Source organism: Xiphophorus couchianus, chromosome 24 (genome assembly GCF_001444195.1).
Source record: "Xiphophorus couchianus chromosome 24, X_couchianus-1.0, whole genome shotgun sequence".
Classification (NCBI taxonomy): domain Eukaryota; kingdom Metazoa; phylum Chordata; class Actinopteri; order Cyprinodontiformes; family Poeciliidae; genus Xiphophorus; species Xiphophorus couchianus.
The window spans coordinates 11130971-11143205 of record NC_040251.1 but is presented as its reverse complement, the minus strand read 5'-3'; the positions used below and the strand labels follow the sequence as shown (position 1 = coordinate 11143205).

Genomic DNA, 12235 nt, shown 5'->3' with positions numbered 1-12235 from the left:
AATGACGCCGTATTCTGTCTCGGCGGTTGCTGTAGATTTTAGATGTAGTATAACAGCATGTGTTTTCTCAAGCAAAGTTCAAAGTGTGTGAAGCAAGAAGGGGGCAGAGGAGAAGCAGAGATGAAAGGAAATATTTGATGCATATACACTTGTTTGCATTCAAGGATACTGCCTATCCTAGGATCCTGTGTCTTTGTAGTGGAATATTTAGGTGTAGTTGTGTGTTCTTTTGTTCTAAGAAAAAGTAAAGGCAGTCTGGAACACTGTGGCTGCTTTCACTTGGTGCAATTCAGTGGAAAACAATTAAAGGCCTGGCTGCAGGCCTCTCAACTCAGACCGTCATGAGCAAGTGTGCTGATATGGGTCACTAACAAAGATAGTCATATTAGGCATTGAATGCTAGTGCTCTCTGAGAGTGCCCTCAAAACATATGCTTAATTGTGACTAAGTGTGCATTAATGCATCACGCGTCAGTAGCTTACAGCAGTTAGCCACAGCTCGGAGGTTCTCGCATGTGAAAAGTGCTAAGAGATGAAAACTGAACCGTTTCAGAAAAGGTCAAAATAAAAATGTACACAGTGGTGAAATTATATTCGTTCTGCCTATAAAACCACATCATGTCCCTCAAACTTTTTCACAGTGTGTCATATCCGTCGTCTTAAAGAAATTTATGTAATGAACCACCAAAAAAAGTACAGCAGCTTATACTTCTAATGTAGGAAAAATAACCCTGAAGTCTGTTTTGTTTTCAGCTCCTAAAATTCAGTACAACTAGTTGTCCTCATAGGTCACCTAATTAGTAAAGATAATCCACCGGCATGTAATTTGTATAAACACATTTGTTATGTAAAGGCCTCAGATTTGGTAAACATGCCAATAAAATAGACTTTTAATCAAACAAATGCTAACCAATTACTAAGAGATTAACACCACATACTATTCTTATCACACTATTACTGGTGCGAATCATGATGGTGATAAACATCATGATATTGGAATATTCTCTTTCTTTCAGCAAGGACAGGGAAGCTGTTCAGAACAATCCCCAAGCATACAACCAGGGCTACCACTGCTTCAATCAAAGCATATTCATGGTTCTTTTTCATGGTCCAGGAATATTCAATTCAGAATTTAAAGGAAGACTTAAAAAAAATATAATATCGTGTCTTTAGTGTGTTGGTCTGTCACATTCCAACCCAATAAATAGATTGAGTTTGTGGCAACAGTGTCCTTAAGCTTTGACCAGACATTTGTGATGCTAGTAGCCATTCACTGTCATGTCCTCCATATTTTGAGCAAGTTTGATAGTCTTTAATTGGTGCAGAGACACATGTTTGATATGTACACATGTGCATGAAACTAGAGTGAAATGATCGCTTGTGGTTTTGATGGGTTTTATTTTCCTGCTTTGCTGTTTTCATTTCCTGGCAGTGTTCTGGAACATTGAACTGATGCAGAATATATATATACTGCATATGTATATATATATATATATATATATACATATGCAGTATATATATACTACACATATATAAAATCTTTCAGATTCTGGCAGTGTAAGACACTGAAGTACAGAAAAATAATTTCCTATTGAGTCCAAAATAATACTTAAATATAACTCAGCCCCAACTCAAGATGTCAGGAAGTCGGCTCAGAGTTTCTGTACTCAATAGAAGCAAAGAAAGAAACCTAATGGACTAACCTCCACTGCTGCTTTTTTATGGGGCTCCTATGGAAAATCTCCCTTTAGGGAAGATTAAACTTGATATTTTTAAAATTCTAATTACTACCTCCAATGAAAATCTTACCAGGCAAAGCGTTACATATTATTTAGACAATTTTTTCTGACCATGTTGTTTGTTGATTTATTTCTCCCAAACCGTCTCTTTGATTTGCCGCATATCCCTTTTACTTAAGCTCTCAGATTTCACGCTTTACATTAATCATTCTGGGAATAACGCATTAATCCAAGGCATGAAATTATCGTCTCCCATTTCCTTTTCTTTTGCAGCAACAATGGATTTAGCTCTGTAAACGGATTTGGTTCATGTGCTTTATCTTTTGCAATACAATTGCTGTAAATATGAATTTAGGAGATCAAACAAATTTGGCTACATTGTTAAGAAGCTTAGTACATGAGGACGAAAAAAAAAGGAAAGGCACATAAACCTAGGACCTGCTGTAAACTCCAGGCTCCAGAGGCCAAAACTTCCCTTCTGGTGTCAGTTTGCTGGCTTCTCGGTTGTCCTCGGGCTGTTGTGTCCACAATCTTCAGTGGTGGTTTGTTAAACCTATCATTTTGAATCTTATAATTTTCTCCTTCCTCGTTTAAGACTTCTGCTGCCTCTTTGCATCTTTTGGCGTACCACAATGTAGCTCCTGTGACGGCATCATTCCCGATGGCAGTGGAAATCACCCACATTTCATCAATGGCCTCACAATCAGTCACGAAGGTGACAGAGCACAGGCAGCCCCTGGGATCAGCCTGTTTTACAATAACTCAAAAAATCCCTAGCCAAATGTGCCAACACTGTGTTTTGTGTTCCTGACTGCTCATTATGAATAGGAAGTTTAGCAAAAACTGTCTTTTCTCCAAGCCATGATCACAGCTTGCATGTGTGCTGGAATCTAAGACTGTCTTCACTCCTTTTTTCAAAAAAATTACATCAAGCCAGCTAAACACATGACCAAAAGATGCCAAAAAAAAATGAAGTTATGGTTGACACAAAAATCACAATTTCAATCCTAAATAATAATCAAAAATAATCAAGGCTTGTTTTATTTGTGAAGGCTTACAGTTATATTGTTGTCCAAACAGCATTTGAGAACACTGCCTGTCATTCCATTCAAATAGTCAGTCAGTTTATTTTAGTGTTTTCACAACATTAATTTTTTGCCCCTCATTTAGGGGGCAAAAATGAGGGGCAATAAAAACTAAACATAAGTTTCTCCTTCAATCTTTTTTACTATGTGCAATTTGGAGGACAAATGTTTTGAGATGCCGCTTATTGATTTTATTTAATAATATTAATTGTAGATGTCAGCAAACATTTTCACTGACAGAGTGCACATAAAAACAGTAAATCCGTTTTTTCAGCTAGACTATATGCTCACAAATACCCACGGTTACCTCAATGGTTTGTTTGCTGACTCTCTTTATATATATATATCTATTTATGTTCATAAAACTCACTAATCTTTCCCACATAGAATGTCTTTGAGGAAGGTAGGAGTGTTTACTCCATCCTTTTCTGTGTTGCCATTAAGCAGCCGCACATCCATTCAATGTTTTTCCATTAGCAGGTCTTTTTTGTCAATCAGTTTATAATAGGAAATGTCATTGTCCATATATGTTGGAGCTTTTCCGTTTTAGAGGACTTTGCACAAAAGACTCTTCACGTATCAGGAATGTGTTATTTTACAGAAAGACATATTGATATGTATATATATTGCGTGCTTTAAAGACTTGGATGATTACCAGGTTAAAAAATATTTACTGACGTCATTATGCTTCCACACTAACCCTATTTGAGAAGCTGCTTTCTTTGGTTTTTAGAGGTATTGCTGTGACTCAACTGCTGTTAGAGGTAAAGTAGAAAAGAAAAAGGTGCTTTGGTTGCTAAAAGTTTAAGGCTTCTGACTTAAATTACCCATTAAAAGTTATAAATGTTTCTCCCTTATTTTCTACCTAGACAATAATTGTATTTATTGCAGCAACAGTCATGCCCTCTTCTTTTTGAGGTCAGTTGATGATTGTATTTATCTATGAATCATTCCTGAATGCATTTATATGTTAATGTCCATCTCTGTTAACTCTGACACCTAATAAGCTAAACAAAGACATGGCTTTGAACTATAGAGCGCAAGGGGTGATCCGGTGTTGGGTTTATTCTTTTCAAGTCTGCTCCACAGCTGCAAAGCACCGAGAAAGTCCATGTCATGTGCAACAAAGAGGTGGTCATGCAATCAACTTAAACAAAGACTTTGTTCCCCATGTCGCTGAAAGCAATATGAATGGACAACCTTGGTGGAGCCTTCGTTTTATTTAGAGCATTGTGACACTCTATGCCTGTGCAGCTGTAGCCTCAACATGATGCATTTATTTTTCGCAATGACTTGGGAGGAAGACCAAAAATAATGAGGAGAGGAAGAAGAGATAGATGGGAGTAAATGTTGAACACACATACAATTAAGGGCGGAGGGTGTAGCAAAAAAAGCCCTAAGGGGCAAAAGGCGGTGGGGCTTGTGCAAAAAGCTAGCTCAGCAGGAGGCTCATTATTCCACCAACGGGATCCACTTTGCACATCCAGCTTGTGCAAACTCACACAAAGGAGCGTAGCAGCGTGCAGGCAGCAGAAAGTGAGAGTGAGGGTCTGCCTCTTGCTGCCTTTTTTAGAGGGAGTGACACTTTTATGGCCATGCTAATAAAGTGCCTCTGGGATACGGTACCTCCCACACCTCTGCCTATACGCACGCCAAGAACAGCTTGATTGGGCCTTAAGACTTGTGTTTATGGACACATGGATCAATACACTTCCTCAGGGTCTATATTTAAAACGGAAATCTACAGTGTGCTCACAGATAGAAGTAGAGGATGGGGACACTGAAATGGCCATTATGTGATTTAAAGCAAGGTCTATGACATCATTCTGATGGAATCCCACATCAGTTATACCTATCCACATCGTCTCGCTTTTAAACTTGTAGTGCCAAGCGGTTGTTCATTTAAGGTGCAGTGACTGATTATTCCAGCCACATCTTTCACCCTTGATTCCCTGCGCCCTAGCTGACGGCAAATGCAAATCTGGAGCGTGACAAATGATGTAAGGCCGCCTCTGACACGTTCCAGCCCTTGGCTTCCCCGTGTCGCTCCCCAGCTTACCTCCCTCAGCTCCACAGTAATTACCCTTGTTGGATCGCTACGCCTGATCATAGTTGATTTTGGGATGCACTGCCATTCTCTCCACTTGTTAGCCTCTCACACTGCCTGGTTCTGATAGAGCGCACTGATAATACGGAGGGAACAAGATGAGACACAAACACACATGCATGCATTCACACTTGACTGTATGTTGTATGTGATTGTTGCAGTGGTGATTAATCCCTTTATTATCTAATCATACAAGCAAAAGATTGGAATAAAAAGATAAAAAAAGAACAGCCGTGTTTAAAAGAGAACAATTAATAGATTCCAATTTTGTAAATTGTGCCTTGTGAAGGTCAAGGAGTGAGGAAAAGGGTGCATAGAAGTGATTTCCAATTTGTTCTCAGTTTGTTCCAGTAATAAGATCCAGACCTTTTCTTCCAATGAATGAGATAATTAACTCATGGTGACAGACCACATAGAGCTCTATCGTTTGGTTTATGGCACACATGGAGAGGCATCCCTGCTGCCAAATCAAAGCACAATGCCACCAAATTCAGACTTTTCTGTTTTCTGTTTGAAATGAAGTGTAAAAATTGCAAGAAAAGATATCAACTTAAATCAGTAAACTGATTAACATATTTTGCTTTACAAAAATGTTTATACCCATTGTTATCATATTTTGTCACCTTACACCCACAAACCTCAAATCTATTTTAAGGATTGAACACAACATTACGTAACGTAATTGTTCAGTGAAAAGAAAAAGATTTATCAATTTCAGAATGTTGTACAAGTAAAAATCTGAGAAATGCAGTGTGCATTCAAATTTCAGCTTCTCTGAGTCGATGGTTTTTAGAACCATCTTTTGCTGCAATTACAGCTAAGAGTCTTTTAGGGTATGTTTCTACCAGTTTTCCCAGCCTAGGGCCTGAATTTTTGTCTCATTCTTCTTTGCTGCTTTGATTACTCATTTTAAAGTCTTGCCACACATATTTAACGGGATTTAGATGTGGACTTTGACTTGGCCAGTCTGAAACATGAAAATGCTTTTATCCAATTCATTCCATAATTGGCTTGTCTCCATGCTGGCCTGCATGGGGGTGAACCTTCACCCCTGTCTCAAATCTCACATGGGGGTGTCAAAATTCAGTCCTCAAGGGCCGAGGACCTGTAACTTTTAGATGTGCCTCTGCTTCAACAGCCAGTCAAATAATCAGGTCATTAGCAGGACTCTGTAGAACTTAACTGCATACTGAGAAGGTAATTTAGCCATTTTATTGGTGTGTTGGATTAGATACATTTAAAAGGTTTAGGAAACCCTGGCCTTCAGGGACTGGAGTTCAATGCATCTTTTATTATTGCCCTGTATTTAAGTCTGTTCAACACCCTAGCAACTCTCACGGGCTGACCTGGGAATGCTTAAAAAAAGCTTCCCTGCAGCTTGATGCTGACACCACTATATTTTACCATGGGGATTGTGTGTTGAGGGTGAAGCACAGTGATAATTTTCAGTCTTGCATAGTATTTTGCATGTGGGCCAGAAATGTTCCACGTTTGTCTTATCTCACCAGAGCACCTTTTTTCACATGCTTCTTGTGTCTCCTAAAAATAATCGGTTGTGGCAAACTTTAAATTGGACTTCTTTTACCTTCTTTCAAAAATGTTGCCACTTTTCTAGGTTTGCATGATGCTATTTGTTCACTAATGTTCTCTAACAAACCTCTGGTGACCTTAAAGAGCAGTTGTGTTTTATACCAATATTCAAATACAGAGAAATTGACTCCTTTTATTAATGGCAAAATTTCACTGTATTTTATTGAGAGATACGAGTAACGGGGACTGGCATCAAAAACATAAAATATGTAGAAAAATATATATAAGGGGTGTGAATACCTTTGTATGTTACTGTAGAAGACTATACAGTCATCACCACAACTTTATAGTCATCAAATTTTTCTTATTCATGGATGAATGGCTAAATTAAGGCTCAACACTAAGCATTATAAAATGCTAATTAAGGAATCCAGGTTAGATGTAAGATGGTGTTTGATGGTGATGTAAAATGCAGTGAGTCATTGCTGTGTGTCCAAGGCTCTCTGTGGGCTGCGTCTTTGTTCCACGTTCTTGTTCTCAGAAACTGCTTGACCAGTGTGTGACATCAGCATCGACTGTATGAGTCAGGTCAGACTAATTTCCTGTGGTGTAACTTGCCTCTGCTTCCTGCATTGTCTTGCCCTATCCAGCAACTTGCTTGGAATGTGTACCATGATGATTTCCACTTATTGTCTCTTTAAATCAGTACCTCTTTTGAAACCCTGTGACCTTTTTATGCAGAACATTTTTACTTAACAGGTTTTTCCATCTGGTCATGAGTTTCTTTGTTTGGAATGCGACTCGTGCTGAGATGTCTAACTTCTTCTTTTCTCGTTTTCTCTTTTCAGAAACATGTGAAGGTTCTTGTGAAAGTTTGACCCGCAAGTTGGTCTTCGTCAACAAAAAGGCAACGATCACCCTTCTCTTCCTCTAAACCATTCTGTCTGCTTACTCAGCGGTTTCCTTGCAGGACAAGTGAACATGGATGGTCAAAAGGTCAAAGACAGAACTTTTGCGCATTGTCCCAAGTTTGGAGCAGTTGCGACTCTTTTGTTCTTCTGGCTTTTAGCGGTTTCTGCCACAGATGGGCAGACCTTCAATAGTTTCCACCCAGAACGACGGGATTGGGTTTTTAATCACCTGACTGTTCACCAAGCCACTGGTGCATTATATGTTGGAGCAGTCAACCGTGTGTACAAGCTGTCAGGCAACCTCACCCTCCTCGTTTCCCATGATACAGGCCCAAAGGATGACAATAAGGCCTGCTACCCTCCTCTAATTGTACAGCCCTGTTCTGAGCCCCTTGTGCCCACCAACAATGTCAACAAGCTCCTCCTCATTGATTATTCGCAAAATCGGCTGCTGGCCTGTGGCAGCCTCTACCAAGGTGTGTGTAAACTCCTCAGATTGGATGACCTATTTATCTTAGTGGAGCCTTCCCACAAGAAGGAGCACTACCTCTCCAGCGTCAATCAGACAGGGACCATGTATGGGGTGATTGTGCCGTCACAGGGCCAGGATGCAACGCTTTTTATCGGCACAGCAGTGGATGGTAAACAGGACTATTTTCCCACTCTTTCCAGCCGAAAGTTGCCACGTGATCCGGAATCTTCTGCCATGCTTGACTACGAGTTGCATACTGATTTTGTGTCCTCTCTTATAAAGATACCATCAGACACACTAGCGCTTGTCTCACACTTTGACATCTACTATGTTTATGGCTTTGCAAGTGGCAGCTTTGTTTACTTCCTGACTGTTCAGCCAGAGACACCGGAGAACAGCATGTCATCAAGCGGATCCAACAGCGATCTCTTCTACACGTCCCGCATTGTTCGCCTCTGTAAGGACGACCGCAAATTTCACTCCTACGTCTCTCTGCCCATCGGCTGTGTGAAGAACGGCATTGAGTATCGCCTGCTGCAGGCTGCTTACCTCGGCAAGCCTGGCCGCATTCTCGCTGCTTCGCTCAACTTAAGTGTCCAAGATGATGTGCTGTTCACCGTCTTCTCCAAGGGCCAGAAGCAGTTCCATCGACCACCAGATGACTCAGCGCTCTGCGTCTTCACCATCCGAGACATCAATGCGAGAATCAAGGAGCGCCTGCAGTCCTGCTATCAGGGAGAAGGAAACCTGGAGCTCAACTGGCTCCTTGGGAAGGACGTGCAGTGTACTAAAGCGGTGAGTTGCTCTTAATGAAAACACACACTTTACAAACAAAAATATGGAGATCAATGTTAGTCCTGGGTGCATCTCTTAACTGATCACGGCCATGAAAGTCTCTACAGAAAAAGCCAAATGAGTTTATTAAAGGTTTATTTTGCTCCCCTAAATGAGACTATTTGCTGAAATGGTAATTGAAATAGTTTCACATAAGTATTGATACCCCTCGCACTTTTGAAAATGTTAACCACAAACTTTACTGTATTTCATTGGCATTTTTTGTATTTTATTAGCATTTTTTGGCTGTCCCATTTACTCTTCTACCCTAAATAAAAATTCCAGTGGCATTAGTTTCCTTCAGAAGTCATCTAAATAGTAGAGTCAGAGTGGGCCTGAAGGATCATGGTTATGGAGCAGCTGGAGAAATCATCAACTCAAGTGGGAAAATATGTTGTCAAGACAACTGTTTTCAACTGTTGTGCGGTTTGCAAATCGAGCCTTTATGGAACAGTGACAAGAAAGTATATTAATACAGAAAGCCATAAGTATTCATGTGTGCAGTTTTTCTGTTGAGAAAAGTGCAAATGTATGGAAGAAGATGCCATGGTCGAATGAGATTAAATTTAGCATAAAAGACATATTGTTTGGCACAAAACTAACACGGGACATATACCCAATACACCGTCTGCATGGCCAAACATGGCTAAACATGTTTGGCCATGTTTAGCCATGGGAAAAAAACCTCTTAGTGGAAGCATGTCAGAGGTTTTCCTTCCAGCAGGAAAACAAGCCTAAGCTTATTTCCAGAGCTAATATAAAACAATTAAGCATATTGAATTTAGAGTTGAACAGTCAAAATTTAATCAGTGTATGGAAATGGGTTAAAAGTTTGTGTTTACTGATATCAGATCTGACCAAGCCAGAGCCACATTGCAAAGTAAAACATGCAAAAAGGTCAGTCTCCAGATCTGCAAATGCACACCATACTTTTCAGATTTTAATGATAAACAAAAGCATAAAACCATTTATCCTATCATTTCAATTTCAACATAATGCACAACTTGAGCTGGTTTATCATAGTTAATCTCAGAGAAGTTTGTGGTTTAAGAAATATTGGGAATAAGTGGTACGGGTACTTTCCTAATATAGTTCACTTAAAAAATAAGTAAGGTCAGGGTCTTGGAGCTGTCAAACAACTTCTACATCTGCAGTGGTTTACTCCTCTGATAAAAGATAAGAAACTGTAAGAGAATGTATTAAGTTTCTCAGTGAGCCTAAACTGCACAGTGCCTGTAGGGGGGCGTTTATTGAAATAAAAATAAACACAGCAATCATCCGGAAATGTTTCTGACTGCCTGGCATTTCATGCTCTCTATTATCAAATGACTCTAACACTACTTGTAATGATGTCAAATTGTTTTGTTGCTCTGTTATCAGGGAACATCCACTTTCAAGTGCATTTCAGGGAGACATATTCATAAATTACGCAGGCTTTATTTTTCTTTACAAGCATCAAAGTGATTTTCTCTGAGCGCAGTCAAAATAAATGCTCTACTCCTCAATGGAGTGAGGGGGTGTATGTGTGTGTGTGTTTGGGGGAAGATTTAAGAGGGAGGGTGTCTAGGGGCTGCTCCAATTCATCTACTTATGATGCTGGTGTAGATCACACACCAGTCCATTCCCTCTAAAGTTCCTAATTATCCCATAATAAAAAGGCTGTGTATCTGTTACATGTTGTCAAGTAGAATTAAGTTCCTTGATTCTCCTTTGGTCCCAGGAGGCTGCAGTCCTCTGTGCTTTCACTCCGCTACCCGCTAATAGGAATTTAAGTTTATTAAGAATTAATGACTTCTGACTGACTGTGTTATGTTATATGTCTGCATTTGCACAGAATAGCTTGCCAGTCTTGGCCATTCACATGCGCATTGTCAGGTTTAATGATGTCTGTGTCGCTTATTGTGATGAAAACCACCGATTATCTCCTTTGTTTGCTAATCCCCTTTAGAGAACCCAATGGATCACTCTCATTAAAATCCACAAATTCTCCACCTCACAATGTCAGCTGTGAGGAGTAAGACATTATCTTAAGAAACTGGTGGCTGGGTTTTTATTAGCTCTACTGAGAAGAAAAGGATGTTGCATGCAGCAAAGTGGGTGTAAGAAGGTGTATAGTGGTGACAGTGCTGTGGCTCTGAGCCTTGTTATCCGCCAGAGTTTGAATTAGAGCGTTTTTCCACCTTCCCAGAAGAGTCCCCAATCATCCCAGTGTGCGTTGACTGTTGCCAGCTGTTACCTGCAAGGCCTGCTCCTCCCACTCCATTCTGCAGGCATGCACTGCCAATGATGTTCTGCTGTCCTCTCAGATTAAAGGCTACATGGCCTCTGTGTGTGTTTTGCCAGAGAGATGAGAGAAATGTCAAACATGCTCCTTTAAACCGTGCTCTCATGCTCGATGAGCAGCCAATAAATCCATAATGTATTATAGATTATGCAAAGAGATGTCGAGAGTTTTAAATCGTTACAAGTTGCTTTTAGCAGCCAAACATGTCAGCCTTGCTGATGTTGAACAGAAATTCCTCTTTCACATATTTCCTCAAATGAATACAGAGCGTGGGGACCCTGTTGCCTGTTGATGGAGTTGTGTAAAAAGCCCTAAAATTAAATCCTTTTTGTTGCACCACCATTATGTTCCTCAAAAAATGTACAAAAGCTGACCCCTAATGTGAGCATATTTTAGTGGAGAAAAAGAATTCAGGTTGAGAAATAATTGATTTTGTTAAAATTATTGGAGGCACAAATGTTAGTAAACCAGCTATAAATACATTGTATTTGGGACATTTTTGCCAAAAGAACAACACTCAGTTTTCCCCATTAAAAATTCTAAAGTTTGGAGGTGTATACAGAGTGACCATTTCTCTTATTCGTTATTTATTGTGTGGAGTTCAGCGTTGGCTCTGTGGTTTTATGTAGTAGAAAAGATGGTGTCCGGTTTGGAAACCATCCTTTTATCTTTGATCTTGAGGATAATGTGATTTTGCTGCAAATCTTACACTAGATTTCTCAACCAGCAAAAAGTTGGGGACCTTGCTCTGCGTCAAGGATTAGTTTTCATTGTGTCACTATTAATGGTAGGATTTTGAGAGAGAGGCATAGACCAATTGGAGACCTGTGGGATGAGGTCCTGCATATATTCTTTTTTTTTTTTTTACATCAAAGACACCGGCACAATTGTTGTCAACTGGCTCAATCCTGGTGTCATCCAAACGACGAACATGGTTCCAGTTAACGTCCTAGCAGAGTTTAGCAGATTTCACATGTTTGCATTTGTGAGGGTGGGCCAAAAAAAAGACAATTTTTTTCTGGCATGAATCCCTAAGAACCAGTTGGCATGTAGACAACATCTGTTGGTTGTTATAGAGACTTGGCGATCCCAAGGTGTGTTTCATTGCTGCACTAACAGTGCGCTTAGTGACATTTTTTTTTTGCATGATAACAAGATAAATATGGCTCCTTGTCCTAACTGTACCCAAACAAAAGTTTTATTTTTCTTTTTTTTTGTGTATGGGATTATGCTGTAGCAGTATAAGATGCTTTATTTTGCTATACTGTGAGCCT

General features: G+C 39.8%; 1 protein-coding gene across 1 annotated transcript in view; it reads left to right on the top strand.

Annotated features, from left to right (window-relative positions):
• Window positions 1-12235, top strand: part of plxna2 (plexin A2) — a 213707-nt gene that overhangs the window by 25106 nt on the left and 176366 nt on the right. The window contains exon 2 of the mRNA XM_028010799.1: window positions 7309-8638. Coding sequence (XP_027866600.1) covers window positions 7442-8638 — 1197 coding nt within the window. The 5' untranslated portion in view covers window positions 7309-7441. The remainder of the gene's footprint in view (window positions 1-7308; window positions 8639-12235) is intronic.